The 20054-nt window shown below is 43.1% G+C and overlaps 1 protein-coding gene across 1 annotated transcript; it reads right to left on the reverse strand.

Moving 5' to 3' along the window:
- Positions 1 to 169: 169 nt before the first annotated feature.
- LOC123642370 (interferon-induced very large GTPase 1-like) lies at positions 170 to 14932 on the reverse strand. The gene is made up of 2 exons (XM_045557401.1): positions 14677 to 14932; positions 170 to 3896 (listed from the first exon to the last, which is right to left on the reverse strand). The coding sequence occupies exon 2, from the start codon at positions 3892 to 3894 to the stop codon at positions 2239 to 2241; it is 1656 nt and encodes a 551-aa protein (XP_045413357.1). The 5' UTR covers positions 3895 to 3896; positions 14677 to 14932; the 3' UTR covers positions 170 to 2238.
- Positions 14933 to 20054: the final 5122 nt, after the last annotated feature.

Raw genomic sequence — 20054 nt, forward strand, 5'->3', positions numbered from 1 at the left:
TTAAAATATAGTGTAGAATGAAGGAAGTCAGGCACAAAACATACATTGTGGGAAGAAGGCAGAAGGGGGAAATGTCAGGTGTTTGTAATGTTGTATACTTTGACCTAGGTGATGGTTATTTTATATTTTTTTGTGATAGATTCATTGAGCTGTACAGGTACAATCTCTGTAATTTTTTTTAGTGTAACTGTTATATTTTGGTTTAAGAAAGTAAAAAAGAAAACGATTAACTCATCTTTTATAGCTGCCTGAATCATTGAGAGTTATTCTCTCTTTCAGTGTGATATTGATAAATAAAGGGCTGCCAAAATTGTCCACATCCTAATCCCTGGAACCTGGGAATATATTATCTTATATGGCAAAAAGGACTTTGCAAATGCAATTCAATTATCAATGTCAGATATAAGGACATCATCCAGGTGGGCCCAATGTAATCACAAGGGCCCACTGCGATCACAAAAGTGAGGCAGTAGGATCAGTGGTAGAATGGCACAGCAAAATCCTTGACAGGCCATTGCTGGCTTTGAAGATGGAAAGGTGTCATCAGTCTAGGAATACAGCCAGTTTCTAGAAGCAGGAAATGGCAAAGAAATGGATTGTCCCATAGAGCCTTTAGAAGAAATAAAGCCCAGCAATAAATCTTTGCTGCTACCTCTGAAGTGTCGGTGAAAAAACACATCATGTTTATGTTTACTGAGAAGACAGTTCACGATCTGAGATTTGGAAGCAGAGAAGCCATTTCCAACTCTAATAAAGGACACAATAGGGGTAGAGACACGACACATCTGCTGAGTTTTGTAACTGCTCTTCTTCCCTTGCTGCCAGCTTCTCCTAATTTGTCTGAGTGACCACAGAGAAAATTCAATTTGAGAAGTGCAGGGATTAGGCACCACAAGAGGGAGGGCAAACTGACAAATGGAAAGTTTGGCTAAAGTATATTGTCTGGCAAAATCATCTGCACAGTGAAAAATTGCCATCTGAATATCCATTGGGTGAATGTGGGGTCAAAGTTTAGTGTCTGAAGGCTTAGTGGGACTACCACTGTCTTCAAATGGATCAAACACCTCATTTTCCTGATTAGAGGCACTTGGATAGACTTGGTGTTCTGGGTTTCGATCATCTTTGAAGACCAGGTATCTCAGCTTATAGTCTAGCATCATCAGCTTCTGCAGGAAATAGAAGGGAAGCTCCCGTTCAGAGCTGGGCTGGGTTTTGTACACAGAAGTCTTGTAGATCAGATGGAAGTTAGCTCTGCTCATCCTTTTTGGGTAGTCATGTTCTAGGCCTAGACGCTGGAGTAAGTCTAGGAAGGCTCCATTTTCTATCATCTCCCATTTCTTATTTTCATTATCATGTGGTTTAGAGTGCTGTTTCTTTCCATGGAAGAGACTCTGCAATTGTTTTCTCACCTCTTCCACTTGCAAAGAAGAGATGGTGCCTTCGTAATCTCCATCAATAAGCAATTGTAAGTCTTTCTCGAGGTTTTCCCAATCATGATCTGCTCCAGGTTTGGTGAGAACATGTTCAACTTCTTGAGAAAATGAGTTTCCCATGTGATGTCTTATTAATGCCATGCGTTGTGTTTTCTCTTTTGGAGATATAGCTGTGACTCCAGCTGTGGCTGTCAGAACTGTGAGCACCAGGAATGCTTGAGCCCTGTAGCTGCAAATATTTTTGAGCTCCTGGTATTTATTCTGTGCAGTTTGAATTTCATCCAGTAGGAAGTTTAACTCATCACACCCAAGGAGATGCTGGAAAGTATTGTTTTCCACATGATATCCTGCACCAGCTGCAATGGAAAGTAGCAAGAGCTGTGTGTCTGGCTGGTCTGTTTCTTGGAGGTTATTCAATAAGCAGCGGAGAGCCCTGCCGACCTCATAAGTGGCCTCTCTTTGAGATTTCTCCACTGTTTCTGGGGACTCAGATTTGACCTTTGCTTCCATGAGGTCATTCTGGGCTTCTTTTAAGATTTTAATTAATTCAGAAAATTGGGAAATGTTGACTTGTTCTTGCTCTGGCTCTGACTCATAGATCCAGTGCACGAGGGAGTGAGCCTGAGGGAAGTTTGTTACTCTGTATATGTGAGGATCCAGAGGACATCCAACTGAGATTTAATAAATTTAGTTTTATAATTGGGAGTCTCTGCAAAAGTTGACAATTTTTACTAGAAAATTCTCAGATCCCAATCTGTGAGGCATATGTAAATCCAAGGGTGATGACTTTCTATAGTTTACTCAACTATTTGCTTGAGATTTTCAGTTTTTTAAACAGCTCACCTAAAGTAGGTATCTTCCAAGATTTCTCATCCTCTAGGAAAGCCCTGCCCTTCATCCTATCACTTAGTAATTCCTCTTCATCCTGGATGTGGGCAGTACGGCGAGTCATAGTAATGTAGCAGGCTTTCAGATAGTCAGCCACCCCTTGAGGATACTTAAAATCACTTCTGTGGTTGAAGAGGATGATGTCCCAAATGGGTACCAGATGAAGTCCCCGGTCAATGACAAACCAGGTTTGATTGCTGGCAATGAGGCCAGCTTTCCACTGGACAAAGCCATTTGCTTCTGGTGGGCCACCTGTCTGGGCCACAGAAAATTGGACTTCAGCTTGGAGATTTTTGGAAGTTTTATTCTGAGAGGTTGTGTTTGAATCAGAGCCTGACACATTCACACCTCCAGCACCTTTCGCTATAGGTGTACCGAAGCTGCCACTTATGAAAGCATCCAGGGCCTTTGCTGACTGCTGTTTCACTTCTTTCAACTGCTCACTGTGGAAACCCTCTGAAACGGCTTTCCACCAGTAGATGCCCCCCAGGTGCAGAGGGCCTTGGTTAGCATGAGAGCCAAACCTGTGGAAGAAGCTTTTAGCCCTGTGTCTCAGTAAGGAGGATCTGTCTGAGCCTGTTGTCTTATCCAGAAGGTCTTCAATGTATTTTAATTCCTGGAGAGCAGCCTTGGATAACTGGAGCTGATCAATGGCAAAGTAGCAGGAGGCCAGGGGGATGTAGCTGAACTTGGTTGAGCACAAATAAGAATGCTCAGAATGTTTTCGTCGAGTTGTCTTGTATTTTGAATGTATGCTGCCACCAAAACCAGCTTCGAGACTACCTCCCCAACCTTCACCCTTGCCTGAGATAATTGCACTAAATCCCCCCTTCTCTATTTTCTTAGTGAACATGGATTCTTCTTCATAAGATGTAAATTCTACTGTTTCCATTCGTATGCCCTGCCTAGGACCAAAGAGTGAGAAGTCTCTGGGGACTTTGAGTAGGTTCTCATTCTTCTCCATCAGGCCCCCTTGGTCAGTGGTTTTGTAAATTCCATGGAGGGCCAGCCCTCCAGATGCCCAGCTCACCAAATCTTTATCTGGGAGATTTTCCCGCTGGGATAGTTCCAGGTTTGTGAGTTCAAGTTGTTTCTGCATGTTGTCTATGACTTCTTTTAGGGATGTTTTAGAAGGTAGCCAGTACTCTTTGGGGATGTCCATTGCTTCCCTCAGCTCTGCTTGTTTGCTCATTACTGCTTCTGTGTTTCGCTGCTTTCCTTGTGACATCAAGTCCTTCAGCTCCTTCAGCGCTTGTGCTGCCTGCTCTTGCTTTTTATTTCTCTTCTCTATCCGAGACTTCTGTAACTCTGACAGTCTATTTGAGTGTGCCAGGTTCAGAAGCTTTTCCAAGGCCCTTTCCTCCCATGGATATTTTGCCTGGGATTTCAGCTTCTGGAGGTCTTTTTCTTCTATGTGTTGTAAGGCCTGGGGACATGTCACACCCAGGTCTTCCTGAAGCTTAAGAAGCCAGTACTCAACAGTCAGGCCTACTTCTTCCAGCATCTCTTGGAGATCTTGCGTCCTTTTGTCTCTGGGAACAGGATCGACAGGGGTGTGTTCTGCTGTGGCCATGGCTGTGTGAAAAACAGACACTCAGTTAGCATGACTGTGTTCTGACCTTAGATAGTGTCAACCACATGGCCAGAAGGTTGAGTATACTCAAAATGAAAGTCCCCAAGGCTTTCTCATTCCCCTCCTTTAATTGTGCCAACACATATTTTTTGTTAACACCTTTTTTTGTGTGTGTGCAAGACATCACTGTGGGTGTTCTCAACATGGATAGCCTTTTTAGTTGTCAGGGTGAGTTGCAACTTAATAGCCTGATTTTGGCACTTCTCCTTATACAGGATAAGTTGCAGGGAAAGCATTAAGTTGAGAGATGGAATTTGAAAATATACACAAGTTTGATAGCTTGATATTTATTTTTAAAACAAGAATGATGCCACCAATTGATGGTCTTTCTTTGAAACCTGTGTTGCCTGGTTCCCTTCCTACCTCTTGATCACTCCTTCTTAGCTCATTTCATGATTTTTATTTGCTTTCCAGTCCTTTCCAATGTACCTCTAACCTGGTTTATGCTTGTCACTCACTTATTACTTTTCATCTTCCATCATTAATAACATCTTTCAATTACTTGAATATAGTGATGCCATCTACATCTGTGTCTGTAGACCCAAAAACTCTCCTGTATCCAGTGTTTTATCAAGGCTATGTTTTCCATCCAACTGCCTTGAGGACATATCCTTGGACAGCAGTTGAGATGAGATTTCACATGTTTCAACTTTGTATATTATTCAAGCTTCCCTTCCTCCTATAATTCCTGTCCCACTGAATGGCACAACCATACTTCCAGGCCAAGGAGTGTCCTATTCATCCTTCTTCTTCCTAATGTGAATTTGCTGCTTCATGTTTTATCAATTTACCCTCTTAAATATCTCTTCAATTTCACTTCTTTTTTACCCTCTGCAAGCTTTCCCTTCACTTTTGCCTTCATTGTGCCTGTTAGATTGCTATAATATCAACCTATTTTAGGTCGTTTGAATGCTTGTCCCCTCTGAAACTCATGGTTAAACTTAATTACCACTGTAACAGTATTAAGAAGTGGGATCTTTGTGAGGCAACCAGGCCATGAGGGCTTTGCTTTCAGGGGTGGGATTAATGCTATTATAGAACATTGAGTTTGTCCCTTTTGCCCCTTTACTCTTCTGCCTTCTGCCATGTGATGATGCAGCATGAAGGACCTTGTCAGTTGCTGGTGCCTTGATCTTGGACTTCCAAGCTTCCAGAACTGTGAGCCAATATATTTTGATTATTATAAATTACTCAGTCTCAGGTATTTTGTTAAAGCAACACAAAACTGACTAAGGCACCATCCTATAGTTATTTTATCTTGTGTTTTCCATCTTCTCCAATGCCTCTTAAATTTGAACCTACACTTTAATGGCAGACTAAGCAACTCAGACCAACCTTTCCAGCTGAAGACATATAAAACAGCTAGATTAATTTTTTAAGAAAAAAAATTTTAAAGCCTCAAAGAGTTTACCAGGTAATGAAGAATATGTGACAGAAGAGGTAAATAATTTTAAGCAATAATGACTGAAAATTTTCCATTACAGATTAAAGACAAAATTTAAGACCATGGAAAACATCAGAGTAGACAAATAAAATTTACACTCACACATATCAAAGTGAAACTGCAGAAAAGCAAAGCAAAAAAAACACAGAAACAAAAAACCAAATCATCCAAAGATGAACAGAGCTTACCTTCAAAAACCTAACAGAGAGAGGTAACTTCTTAACAGTTCTAGTGAAAGCCAGAAAACAGGGGAATGGAATCTTTAATGCCCTGAAAGAAAATAACTGACAAGCAATAATTCTATACAATATGAAATATCCTTAAGGAATTGTGGTGCAAAAAGGACATTTAAAACCAAAACTGAGAGTATTTGCCATTACAAAATGCAAATTAAGGAAACTACCAAAGGGTCCTCTTCAGGAGAAGGGAAATGTCATCAGTAGAAGGTCAGATATGCAGGAAGAAATGGTGAACAACAAGAGAGATAAATATCTAAATTGATATATCTAAATGAATGCATAAAAATTGGAGCCTAGATAATGTGATAATAATTGCATGCAAGTTGGAGAGAGTGGCTGAATAGATTTAAAGTTTTTCTAGGTCCTTGCTGTATTCGAGAGGATGGTCAAAATAAAAATTGACTTTGGTAACATTTTAAAGTCAAGGATGGGCCGGGAGCAGTGGCTCATGCCTGTAATCCTAGCATTCTGGGAGGCTGAGGAAGGAGGACTGTTTGAGGTCAGGAGTTCGAGACCAGCCTGAGCAGGAGTGAGACCCTGTCTCTACTAAAAGTAGAAAGAAATTATCTGGACAACTAAAAATATATACAGAAAAAATTAGAAGGGCATGGTGGCGCATGCCTGTAGTCCCAGCTACTCAGGAGGCTGAGGCAGGAGGATTGCTTGAGGCATTTGAGGTTGCTGTGAGCTAGGCTGATGCTATGGCACTGTAGCCTGGACAACAGAGTGAGACTCTGTCTCAAAAAAAAAAAAAAAAAAATACTAATAAAAAAATAAAGTCAAGGATGCATGCGGCAATTTATAATGTAGTCTGTTAATGGAAATGTAGAAAAGTAACAATTCAAGATCAAGACACAAGCAGGTTCAGTGTCTCATGAGGGCCTGATCTCTGCTTCAACAATGGCATTTTGTAGAGGCATCCCTACCTACATGGCAGAAGGCGGAAGGGCAAAAGACCAAAAAGCATCTGTTCCCTCCAGCCCTTTTATAAGGCACAGATCATTCATGAGTGTGGAGCCCCATTAGTGGGACATGCAAAGGATAGACATCCCCATTCCAAAAGTGAGCAATGGACAAGAAGCGGGTAACACAGGTCCCAAGGAAGTCCAAAATCCAAGAAAACAAGCAACATTAAACCTTGAGCCTTGAGAATAATGTTCTTTGAATCCATACCCTACGTTCTAGACATACTAGGTGGGGGTTGGGCCCCTAAATGCCTGGAGGGCCCCCGTGGCTTTGCTGGGTGAAGCCCACACAGAAGCTCTCAGAGGTTGAAGTTGGGTGCCTACAGCTCTCTCAGGCTGGAATTGCACTCTGCTGGCTCTGTAATTTTGGAGTCTCAGGGGTGCCTCTGTCCACATGGTTCTGCTGGGCATTTCCCTAGTGAGAGACTCTGTGGTAGCCCTGTCCCTATGGCTTTTCTGGGCATAGTGGGGACTCTCTGCATTGATCCCACTCCCCTGGCTTCACTAGGCATTGCCCTAGTGGGGGCTCTCTGTGTGGCCCTGCCCACAGGCAATTCTCTGCCTGGATCCTGAGGCTCTTCAGAGCATATGTTAAAATCTGAGTGGAGGTAGCTATGCCTCTGAAGGTGTTGCACTCTGAGTGCCTATAGAAGCAGCAATGCATGGATGCTGCCTAGGTTAACAGCCTGTACTTTTCAGAGCAACTGTCTGAGCCACATCTGGGCCAGCAGGAGCCACAGCTGGGATGACTGAGGAGCACGGTACTAGAATGTGGGGAGCAGAGACTTGAGGCAGCACAGGGCAGCAAATGCTGACGCCCCTCTTTTGACATAGTTCTGTTTCCCAGGCCTTGGCACTCTGGGCCTGTGATGGGAGGGGTAGCACCCATAATCTTGAAATGATTTCAGGTCATTCTTCCCTTGTGTTGATGAAAAGCATCTGGTTTCCTTCTATCCATACTAATCTCCTTTAAAATTGTTAAGAGGCAATTGTTAATTGTTAAGAGGCAATATTATAGCATTAAATGCAAAAAAAGAAGAAAGATCACAAATTAACAACTTAACGTTGCACCTCAAAGAACTCAAAAAACAAGAACCACATGCACACTTAGCAGAAGAAAAGAAACAGCAAAGATGAGAGCATAACTAAATGAAATAGAGACAAAAAATACAAAGGAGCAACAAAATGAAAAGTTGGTTTTTCAAAAAGAAAACCAAAATTGATGATCCTCTAGTTAGACTAACCAGAAAAAGAGGAGAGAAGATCCAAAAAATCACCATCAGAAATGAAACAGGAGACATTACAACTTATACCACAGAAATTCAAAAAATCATCAGAGACTATATGCTCATAAACCATTAATTAGAAATCCTAGAGGAAATGAATGAATTCCTGAAAACATACAATCTCCTGACATTGAACCAGGAAGAAATAGAACTCTTGAGTAGATCAATAGTAAGTAGCAAGATTGAATCTGTAATAAAAAATCTCCCAAGAAAAACAACACAAAAGGTCAGGCCCAGATGAATTTGCAGCTGAATTCTTCCAGGTGCACAAAGAACTGACGCCAGTCCTACCAAAACTGTTCCAAAAGATTAAGAAGGCTGGAATCCTCTCTAACTCATTTATGATGCCGGTATCAGCCTGATACCAAAGCAGGGAATAGATGCACAAAAAAAGAAAACTACAGACCAAAATCACTGATGAACTTAGCTGTAAAAATAGGCAAGAAAATACTTAGTAAACTGAATCCAACAGCACATCAAAGCGATAATACACCATGATCAAGTGGGTTTTAGCCTAGAGATGCAAGGATGGTTCAACATATGCAAGTCAATAAATGTGATTCACCACATAAACAGAATTAAAAACAAAAACCATATGATAATATCAATAGATGTAGAAAAACAATTTGACAAAATACAGCACCACTTCATGGTGAAAACCTTCCACAAACTTGGCATAGAAGGAACATACCTCAAAACAATAAATGCTGTATATAAGAAACCTACAGCCAACACCATATTGAATGGGGAAAAGTTGAAAGCATTCCCCCTGAAAATGCAAGACAAGGATGCCCACTTTCATCACTTCTAATCAACATAGTACTGTAAACCCTAGCCAGAGCAAGCAGGCAAGAGAAAGAAATAAAAGGCATCCAAATTGAAAATCAAATTATTTCTGTTTACTGATGATATGATTTTTATACCTACAAAACTCTAAAGACTCCTCCAAAAGAATCCTAGATTTGACAAATGAATTCAGCAAAGTGTCAGGTTATAAAATTAATGCACAAAATCAATAACATTCCTATACACCAACAATGACCAAGCTGAGAACCAAATCAAGAACCCAATCTCATTTACAATAACTGCAAAAAAATATACCTAGCAATACATTTAACCAAGGAGGTAAAATATCTCTAGAAGGAGAACTACAAATCATTGCTAAAAGGTATCATAGATGACACAAATGGAAAAACATCCCACATGCTCATGGATCGGAAGAATCAATATTGTTAAAATGGCTATAATTTCCAAAGTGTTCTGCAGATTCAATGCAATTCCTATCAAAATACCAATGCCATTTCTTACAGAATCAGAAAGAATTATTCTAAAGTTCATATGGAACCAAAAAGAACACAAATAACCAAAGCAATCCTAAGCAAAAAGAACAAAACTTGAGGCATCACATTACCTGACTTCAAATTATAGTATAAGGCAATAGTAACCAAAACAGCATGGTACTGGAATAAAAGTGACACATAAATCAATGGAATAGAAGAGAGAACAATCCAGAAATAAAACCATATACATACAAACAACTGATCTTTGAAAAGCAGACAACAATACCCTATTCAATAAATGGTGCTGAGAAAATTAGCCATATGCAGAAGAATGAAACTGGATCCCCATCTCTTACCATATACAAAAATTAACTCAGGATAGATTAAAGACTTAAATGTAAGGCCAGAAACAATAAAAGTCCTAGCAGAATACCTAGGAAAAACTCTTTTGGACATTGGCCTAGGCAAAGAATTTATAACTAAGACTCTAAAACCAAATGCAATAAAAGAAAAATAGACAATTGGAACTTAATTGAGCTAAAAGCTCTGCACAGCAAAAGAAATAATCAACAGAGCAAGTAGACAATCTACAGAATGGGAGAAAATATTTGCAAACTATGAGTTTGACAAATGACTAATATGCAGTATCTACAAGGAACTCAAGCAACTCATCAAGATGGAAAAAACCCATTAAAATGTGGGGAAATGACATGAAAGGACATCTCTTAGAGGAAGACATGCAAGTGATCAAAAAATATGAAAAAATCCTTAACATCACTAATCAGCAGGTAAATGCAAATGAAACCCCACAATGAGATACTAGCTTACTGCAATTAAAATAGAGAGGAAAGAAAGAAGAATGAAAGGAAGTTAAGAATGCCTACAAGATATAAAAAATAACCTCAAAAGAGCAAATCTAAGACTTATTTGCATTCAAGATGAGGTTAAAAAACAGCAAGATGTAAAAGGCTTATTCAAACAAATATTATAATAAAAAAGCCTTTCCAAACCTGTAGAATGATGTAGATATCCCAGTACGGGAAGGTCAGGGATCACCAAACACATTCATCCCAAATAATGTTATCCCAGGGCACATAATAAACTCTCAAAGGTGAAAGACAAAGAGAGGATTCCAAAAGCAGCAAAAGAAAAGAAAGAAATAACATATAAAGGAGCTATGATTCATTTGGCACTAGACTTCTCACCAGAAACCATTTAAGCCAGGAGAGAGTGGGACAAAATATGCAAGTGCTGGGGGTGAGGGTGGGGGAACCAACAACTGCCAACCAATAATTCTGTAGCCAGAAAATCTTCATGGAGGAGAGCAGCTTTCCCACTGGGAAAAGATCTTATGGGTTCCTTTGTCTGACTTCTGGAAAAAGCTTAACTGGAACTTTACATGTAACTTTTCTCTTTCCTTGGTATTTTCTGAACCTTCAGACTGTAAAACTTTAGACGTTTCACCTAAAAATATCTCTAAGTCTATATGTTTGTGTGTCCATATATGTTATGTGTATGTAATGTTTCATTACCAAAATATATAAAAGAGCTCTAATTAATTGGCTTAAGGAAAAAGTAAGCACTTACATCAAATATTTTATTAAAAATAGAATAGAAAATAACTTATGAATAAGAAAAAGACATAACGCAAGGAGTGTGGAAATATATTTTTAGTAAGAAAGGTTAAACAAAAGAAGAAGAATATTACAAACAAAGGAGCTCATATACTATTTTTGTCCTAAAATGACTGATTATTTAGGAAAAGAGAAAGTTAGGACAAAACAGAAAGTTTTAGACATGTTTTATAGATGGTCCGTGAAAGTTGGGTTAAAGTTTATAAAAGAAAATATATGAAGAAATTTAGTATGCGATCCAGTTGTCTATAATGTTTTTAAAAATTTGGTTAAAACAAAGTTTCCTTAAAATAATAATTCATACCTCATAAAATTACCTGGTACACTCATTTTGATTCTATAACCTGTTTTTTTAATTAAAATGATCTCACCACAGAAAGTTTTTCTTTACTTTTTCAGTAGCTGGCCTAAAAGAAGCAAAAATTTTATGCTTTGTCAAAATAATCCCTGTATTACCTTTGTTGGGTTTTTGACTAACTAGAAAGAAACTAAACTTTGAGGGTAGAGGTTTACACCAATATACCTTTTACATTGCCTTTTAAGTCTTCCAAAGACTATCACTCTTGGGGAAATAAAAGCCATTGTTTTATAAGTGACCTGTGATTTTATTTAAACACATATTTTAGACGTATAATGTTTGGCATGCTTTCCAAGAAAAAAAATTCTAAATTCATTTTTAATCTCAAACTAGCTTTTCATAATAGAGACACCAGAAGTCCAAAAAAAAAAAAAAAAAACTTATTAGGCTTACTGGTATGTTAAACTGTACTAAATAAATAACAAAGTTTATCTAGTATCTCCAGGATTTAAACTGTTAAATTCTGCCTGGCCCAACCTTATTCACTGCTGTAAGGGCCAATTTCAAGGGATAAAGCTAGAAAACATTTGGTTCCCTTGTGATCTTTCTCTACCCTCACCTGACAGTAAAACTCACTGGACAACTTGTTAAAAGGACTGTGACTCTTACAGTCTAGAGGCTAAATTTTACTCAAGGATTTTCCAGGACAAACTGGGTCCCCTCGAACCTTTAAAGAGTTCCTTTTATATAATTATCACTGCTTCCACCACTACAGCTGTGCTTCAAATCCTGTCCTAGGGTCATCTCTTTGGACTCGAAGCTACAGACATTCCCAAACCTGCTTCTACCCACAAGAAACTCCCTGAAAGGGAGGCCATCATGGATACCACGCTCCAATAATATGCTGTGGTATATATGGCTCCTTATTGCCCTTTGCCTCCTCTTTATACTTCTTGTATCAATCTATAGATACTGCCACAGCCCAGCTTACATTGCGGGCTGATCAGTCCTTTGCCGATGCTGAAAACCCTAATAATAATAACCTTACTTTCCATCCCCCACTATGGGCACTCCATGACATCTCTATCTGCCTACAGTCCAAGAGACCCTCTACCTCCTCAAGTCAGTAAACTCTTCTTCCAATGTGTGATCTTCGACTAACGCCCCTAGTGGCTCTACTTTTAGCTCTCATTTCTGGACCCTATATTTTCCATGATCTAATAACATTAATACAAATCCAAATTCAGACCTAATCTAAGTTTTAAGACAGTCCATTTTCAACAGCAGAAGAATAGAACTATAGCCTCAACCATATCTTGAGGACAGAGTCACATCTCCTGTGATAATCTCTGTCCCCAAGAAAGGCAGGAAACCAACTCTCAGATTTTGACATCCTTGTGATTCTTGTTATCTACTTGCTGCAACTTGGCCTTGCTGCTGGCACCCCCTTATCTCTCTTTGGGAGGCCACACCATGTCCCTGCTCTCTTTCCCTCCTTTCCCTTCTCTCTTTCTTTCTCCTCCTTTCTCTCTCTCTCTCTCTCTCTATTTCTCTTCCTGCTCTCCTCTAAAAGGACAAAATAAACCTTTTTACCCTTATATCTTAATTTTTGTATGAAAAATCATTACCCACCCAGGCCAAGAACACCTACTAGCCTTTCCACGCCAACAAACACAAATTGCCAAATAGTTTCTTGTCTGTTTAGATTATGTACTCCATCTTCTCCCAGACACGTAGTAGCTATGTTTTGGAACAATGATGATGTCAAATTCCTATTTGTTAGGTTTGTTCCAGGTGGGAACCTGAAAAGTACTTATAGGACAGAATGCGGTTAATGCAAAACTTAGGCTTGTAAAACAATAGCAGCAAGAGTCTGGGGAGTCCCTGGACATTGTAGATCTAACAGACAGCAGCAGCCAGCATTCCTTCCCCCTCCCTCCCTGATACAGAGGAAGGCCATCCCTCCCTAGCTCTCCTGATAAGAACCAGGCCAGAGCAGAAGGGTGGATGTGACTGGGACAAAGGGGTTGCAGGAGTTGGTTGTTTGAAAAAGAATTTATTACAAACAGCTGTTCTGCCCACCCACCGTCCTCTGCCACACAGGAACTGCAAGTACCAGGAAGCAATTCTTCATCTGCCTGAACACAACAACAGTACGGATCGCCCAGAAATAAGGAACTGAACAGGGCAGCTGGGAGGGGGTCAGCTGTCCCCATGTATAAAGACTCTCACAAAACCCTTTTCTGTGCTGACTCTCTTTTTGGACTCAGCCCACTCGCACCTGGGAGAATAAACCAGCCTTGTTGCTCCCACATAGCTTGTGTGTGAAATCTGTCCTTTGGGTTGTGAACTAAAATAACATTTTAAGGCGCAACCCCCACCGGCTGACTGAATGGACCCTCTCATGGCCAAAGGAATATCCTAAAACTAAATTGCCTGCCAGGAGGAGGGAGGTCAGACATGCCTCATCATGTCCCTCTCCCTTCTTGGGGACATCCTTTGTAAGCCATTAACAAGCCTGAGGGTATGCAAGATAAACCTACTGGTCCTCAATTTACACAACAAATCTATGTCCAGTGGCTTATCTCTGGTAAACAGCAACTATGTTAAAACATTCCAAGCCTTTAGACAAAGCTTCATGTCTTTAACCAATTAAAAGCCAAAGAATCTTTAAACCCACCTATAACCTGCAAGCCCCTGCTTCGAGATGTCTCACTTTTTCAGGCCAAACCAATGTATGAGTCCCACGTATTGATTTATGGCTTTACGTGCAACCCCTGTCTCCCTGAAATGTATAAAACCAAACTGTAACCCAGCCACAGCGAGTCCACTTGCTCAAGGCCTCTTGGGTGTGGCTCTGGGTAATGATCCTCAAATTTGGTTCAGAGTAAATCTCTTTAAAATTACTTTACAGAGTTTGGCTTTTTTTTTTTTTTTTCCATTGACAGGGTCATTCAACCATTCGATAATTGTGTTCTCAGTGTAAGGCTGGTGGCAGGCACCCCTCCCCTCCCTAATGGAAAAAGAAGAAGCCCACCAGAGCTGCCGAGAACAATGCCTGGAAGGCCCAGCTAAGTTAAAGGATGACCACACCTGGATGGTTACCCTGATAGGAGTCTCGGTTCCTGGAGTCTACACATACCACCAGCCCCTCCTATTTCTCAATACCCGCCCTAAACTGCAACGGAAAATTCCTTGCTCTCCCCACCGTAAATCTTCTTGCCAAAGAAACCCCTACCCCCAGCCCTAAAAACATATATAAGCCCACTCAAAACTTCTGGGCGATGCAACTTATCGGGTCTCTCTCCTGGGACCCGAAAATCTTGCCCTAGGCCCTCTCTTGGGATCTGTTACCCTCACTCAGGAGTGCCCCAATAAAGCCTCTTTACTTATCCGTTTCAACTCTGCTCGTCTTTCTTTCTCTGGCGCCAGCCAATCCAAAAAACCTTACACTCAGCATGTCTCAATCCCCCATCTGACTGCTTTCTACAACTATTTACATCAGTTTCTATTGTAGTGTCTGGGTTTGTTATTGTATCTCTCTGTCTCGTCCATTTCCCATTTTCCTTCACCTACTTGTGTCCAAAGGCTAAGTTCCTGTCTTCAGATTGCTGCTGAGAGATGTGCATGGAAAGTAGGTTCGTTCCCTGAGACTGGTCAACTGCTTACTGGCAGCTCCAGCCCAGGCTTTGGCTTGGTAAGTGTGAGAGAGAACTGAATTTGCAGTCAAAGCAGGAAGCACAAAACTGGTTTCACTTTCATCTTTGTTTTTATTTTTTCTCCTTTTTAAAAAAATCAGGTGATTAAAAGTATAAGGCTGGTGGCAGGCACCCCTCCCCTCCCTAATGGAAAAAGAAGAAGCCCACCAGAGCTGCCGAGAACAATGCCTGGAAGGCCCAGCTAAGTTAAAGGATGACCACACCTGGATGGTTACCCTGATAGGAGTCTCGGTTCCTGGAGTCTACACATACCACCAGCCCCTCCTATTTCTCAATACCCGCCCTAAACTGCAACGGAAAATTCCTTGCTCTCCCCACCGTAAATCTTCTTGCCAAAGAAACCCCTACCCCCAGCCCTAAAAACATATATAAGCCCACTCAAAACTTCTGGGCGATGCAACTTATCGGGTCTCTCTCCTGGGACCCGAAAATCTTGCCCTAGGCCCTCTCTTGGGATCTGTTACCCTCACTCAGGAGTGCCCCAATAAAGCCTCTTTACTTATCCGTTTCAACTCTGCTCGTCTTTCTTTCTCTGGCGCCAGCCAATCCAAAAAACCTTACACTCAGCATGTCTCAATCCCCCATCTGACTGCTTTCTACAACTATTTACATCAGTTTCTATTGTAGTGTCTGGGTTTGTTATTGTATCTCTCTGTCTCGTCCATTTCCCATTTTCCTTCACCTACTTGTGTCCAAAGGCTAAGTTCCTGTCTTCAGATTGCTGCTGAGAGATGTGCATGGAAAGTAGGTTCGTTCCCTGAGACTGGTCAACTGCTTACTGGCAGCTCCAGCCCAGGCTTTGGCTTGGTAAGTGTGAGAGAGAACTGAATTTGCAGTCAAAGCAGGAAGCACAAAACTGGTTTCACTTTCATCTTTGTTTTTATTTTTTCTCCTTTTTAAAAAAATCAGGTGATTAAAAGTATAAGGCTGGTGGCAGGCACCCCTCCCTTCTCTATGGAAAAAGAAGAAGCCCACAAGACCTGCCGAGAACAATGCCTGCAAGACACAGCTAAGTTAAAGGATGACCACACCTGGATGGTTACCCTGATAAGAGTCAACAGTTCCTGGAGTCCACACATACCACCGGCCCCTGCTATTTCTCAATACCCACCCTAAAACTGCCACAAAGAAATTCTGGCCGGGCGCAGTGGCTCACGCCTGTAATCCTGGCCCTCAGGGAGGCCGAGGCTGGTGGATCGCTCAAGGTTGGGAGTTCGAGACCAGCCTGAGCGAGACCCCGACTCTACTAAAAATAGAAAGAAATTATCTGGACAACTAAAAATATATATAGAAAAAATTAGCCGGGCATGGTGATGCATGCCTGTAGTCCCAGCTACTCGGGAGGCTGAGGCAGTAGGATCGCTTAAGCCCAGGAGTTTGAGGTTGCTGTGAGCTAGGCTGACGCCACGGCACTCACTCTAGCCAGGGCAACAAAGTGAGACTCTGTCTCAAAAAAAAAAAAAAAAAAAAAAAGAAATTCCTCACTCTTTGTGCTGAAATCTTCCCACCAAAGAAACCCCCATCGCCCAGCCCTAAAAACATATATAAGCCCACTCAAAACTTCCAGGCGATGCGACTTCTCGGGCCTCTCTCTCTCAAGGCCCGTGAACCTTGCTCAGGAGCGCCCCAATAAAGCCTCGTTGCTTACCCCTTTCAACTCTGCTGGTCTTTCTTTCTCTGGTGCGGGCCAATCCAAAAAACCTTACATTTGGTCCCAAAACCTGGGAGGGTGCTTTGACTTTCGGCTGTGCCGCCCCTCTTGTAGACTCCAGTCTTAAACCTTACATTTGGTGCTGAAACCCCGGAGGGGCATTCGGCTGAGCCGGCCTGTTCTGGGGCCTTGGCTCCGTCACCCCCTTCTGCAAACTCTCGCATTCTGGACCGGGACCTCCACTGACTGTCTTCGAGTCTCTGATTCACTACCTCGGCCTGGGTGAGTCACTCCGTGTCGTCCCAGCCCAGATTCCCCAAGAGCCTCTGTTCCTTCCAGGAAGCTGTTCCCTGTCCATTCCACGTCGGAGGCTCTCCTATTCCAGGGGCTGAGGCTATTTGGGGAACGCCTGAATTCCTCTCACTCGTTTCCATACCGGCAGACTAGTCTTGGGCGGAGATGTACCCCCCAGACTTTTGCTGCCTCCATAGCCAGGAAACTGTTCCTGGCTGTTTCCCCATCTGGGTTGGGGCGACATAGGTAGCCAATCTTCTAAATTCCCGGTGAGACACCCCTAGGGTATCTGCTGGCCAATCTGAAAACCCTGGATTTAGACATCCAGCCCAAGTGCCTCTACTGCAATATGGCCTGGTGGATGTATAAATTGGACAATGGGTCCCAATGGCCTGAGAATGGGACTTTCGATTTCAATATTGTACAAGACCTTGATAATTTTTGTCACAGGAATGGCAAATGGTCGGAAATCCCATATGTCCAAGACTTTTTCTGTTTGCACTCTCGTCCTTCTCTCTGTCTGACCTGCCACCCCGCACAGGTCCTCCTTGTGTGGGGTCCCCCACCGCCCTCTGCCTCTTCTCCCTCTAACTCTCCACCAGGCATCTCCTCAGATGCCCCTTCTGCTTTCTCCAATCCACCTGACTCTCTCAGCTCTTCTCCCACTCAACCTCCACCATACCTGGATGCACCCCCTCACCCTTCCGTGCCACCCAGCCGCTTGCCGCCGACGTCTCCTGTCAGCCATTACACTCACTCTTGCGTAAACCCCTCAGATCAGTCTCTCCTCTGTCCATTATGGGGGGTGGCAGGCACTGAGGGGATCGTACCAGTATGTTCCCTTCTCCCTTTCCGACCTCTCCCAGATTAAAAAGCGCCTGGGCTCCTTTTCTAATGATCCTTCTGCATACACCAAGGAGTTCCGCTACCTAACACAGGCATAGGATCTTACCTGGCATGATATTTTTGTTATACTATCCTCTACCTTTACTACTGATGAAAAAGAGCGCATCTGGGCAGCGGCTCAGGGCCATGCTGACCAAGTCCATCTTACGGACCGCTCTACGCCAGTGGGGGCTGAGGCTGTCCCTCGCAAAGAGCCAGAGTGGGAATACCAACTCAACACCCCGGCTGGCCAGGAGGGCAGGAAACGGCGGGGCTGCATGTTGCAGTGTGCCCTTGCCGGCCTCCAGGCTGCGGCGCATCACACTGTAAATTATGATAAACTCAGGGAAATCACTCAAAGGGCAGAAGAAAACCCTGCGGCCTTTCTTAGCTGCCTTACAGACGCCCTTATCCAATGTACCCGCCTAGATCCTACGTCCTCCGCAGGGACTGCTGTCCTTGCAACACACTTTATTACTCAGTCCTCCCATGACATCAGAAAGAAACTCAAAAAGGCAGAGGAGGGCCCTCAGACCCCTATCCGAGACCTGGTGAATATGGCATTTAAAGTCTTCAATTCCTGAGATGAGCAGGCAGAGGCCCAGGAGGAGGCCTGTGTCCACCAAAAGGCACACTTGCAGGCCCAAGCCTTGTTTGCAGCCCTGTGGCCGGTGGGACCCGCAAAGCCATAGACCTCATCTAAGGCGACCAGCCGCACTCCACCAGGCACCTGCTTCAAGTGCAGTAAGGAAGGCCACTGGGCCAACCGGTGCCCACAGCCACATCCACCCACCATGCCTTGCCCCGCATGTGGTCAAGAGGGACACGGGAAAAGTGACTGCCCCTCAGGACAGAAGTCCAGAGAGTCAGTCCTTTCATCCCTGGACCTGCCGATGGCAGTTTTGGGTCTGGCTGCTGAAGACTGAAGAGGCCCCGACTCGGCGACCCCGATCACCCTCGCCGAGCCCAGGGTAACAATCAAGGTAGCGGGTAAGGCAGTGTCCTTTCTGGTTAACACGGGGGCTACCTACTCTGTCCTGCCTTCCTTTTCAGGCCCTGCTTATCCTTCCCAGGTGTCGGTCATGGGTGTTGACGGCAATCCCTCTTAGGCCCCCCCACCAGTCCCCTAACCTGCCTGATACATGACCGTCCCATCACCCACTCCTTCCTTATCATGCCCTCCTGTCCTGCTCCGCTATTGGGAAAGGACCCATTAACCAAACTGGACACCACCCTCCACTTCTCCTCTGGGGCTTCTGCCCTTCTTCCTCTGTCTCTCTCTCCAGATTCCTCAGCTCCACCCACAGCCTCTCCTGCCTTGCCAAGCCCTACGTACCCTCTCCCATCTGAACTGGTAGACCCTCGAGTTCACATTAAAGAAATTATGTGTGTAATTTTGTCTAATTCAGAAGTTGTTTAAAAATTGATTCAAAGCATGGATTTGGAGGAAAAATAAAACCAAGATAGAAGGTAACTGGTAAGATGGAGAAAAAGATGTAGAAAGACTATGAACATGGAAATGTATTTTTGTGAAGAAAGATCAGCGAGGGAATGATTTGGGTGGACAAGGATCTTGTGTAGTGACTCCTTGCCCTAGAACAGAATGGTTGGTTATTTGGAAAAGAGGAAATTTAGGACAAAAAGAAAGCCCAAGTATGTTGTAGATGGTCTGTGTAGGTTGTGATGGAATTCGTGGAGGGAATTCACAAAAAAATTTTGTATATGGTTGAGTCAGCTATAATTAAAGGAGAAAAGGTTTGGTTAAAATCACAAGGTAATCTTAAAATCCTGGTTTGCTCTTTACAAGACCGCAAAAGTGTTTTGATTCTAGATCTACTGACAGCCGAAAAAGGAGGGACCTGCATCTTCCTTCAGGAGGAATGCTGCTACTATGTCAATGACAAGCCCCCTCCAAAGTTCAACTGTCTAAGCCTACTGTCACTTACCTTGGACTTAGTCTCACCCCCACTTCCCATCATCTTACTGTTGACCACCAGCAGGCCCTTCACGACCTCCAGCCTCCCACCACTGCTAAACAAATTCTATCCTTCCTCGGGTTCATTGGTTTCTTCCGACACTGGATCCCCAGTTTTTCTCTCCTTGCCAAACCCTTCTATGAGGCAGCATGTGATGCCTCCTCTGGCCCTCTGTTAAACCCTCAGGCTGTCTGCCACGCGTTCCTAAAACTTTGCGACTCTCTTTTACAAGCACCCCCTCTAAGACTCCCTCATCCTGAAAAACCCTTTTATCTCTACACGGATGAGCACCAGGGCCTGGCCCTCAACGTCCTCACCCAACCTCTTGGACCTACTCCCATTTCCACCCCAGTGGCCTGCTTATCCAAACAGCCAGACACCACGGTCCGTGGCTGGCCACCCTATCTCTGCGCCTTAGCCGTGGCCACT

This window comes from Lemur catta, chromosome 7 (genome assembly GCF_020740605.2).
Source record: "Lemur catta isolate mLemCat1 chromosome 7, mLemCat1.pri, whole genome shotgun sequence".
In the NCBI taxonomy this organism is placed as follows: domain Eukaryota; kingdom Metazoa; phylum Chordata; class Mammalia; order Primates; family Lemuridae; genus Lemur; species Lemur catta.

Coding starts and splice junctions, on each gene's coding strand:
- LOC123642370 (XM_045557401.1), bottom strand. CDS start 3,894: ATGGCCACAGCAGAACACACCCCTGTCGATCCTGTTCCCAGAGACAAA.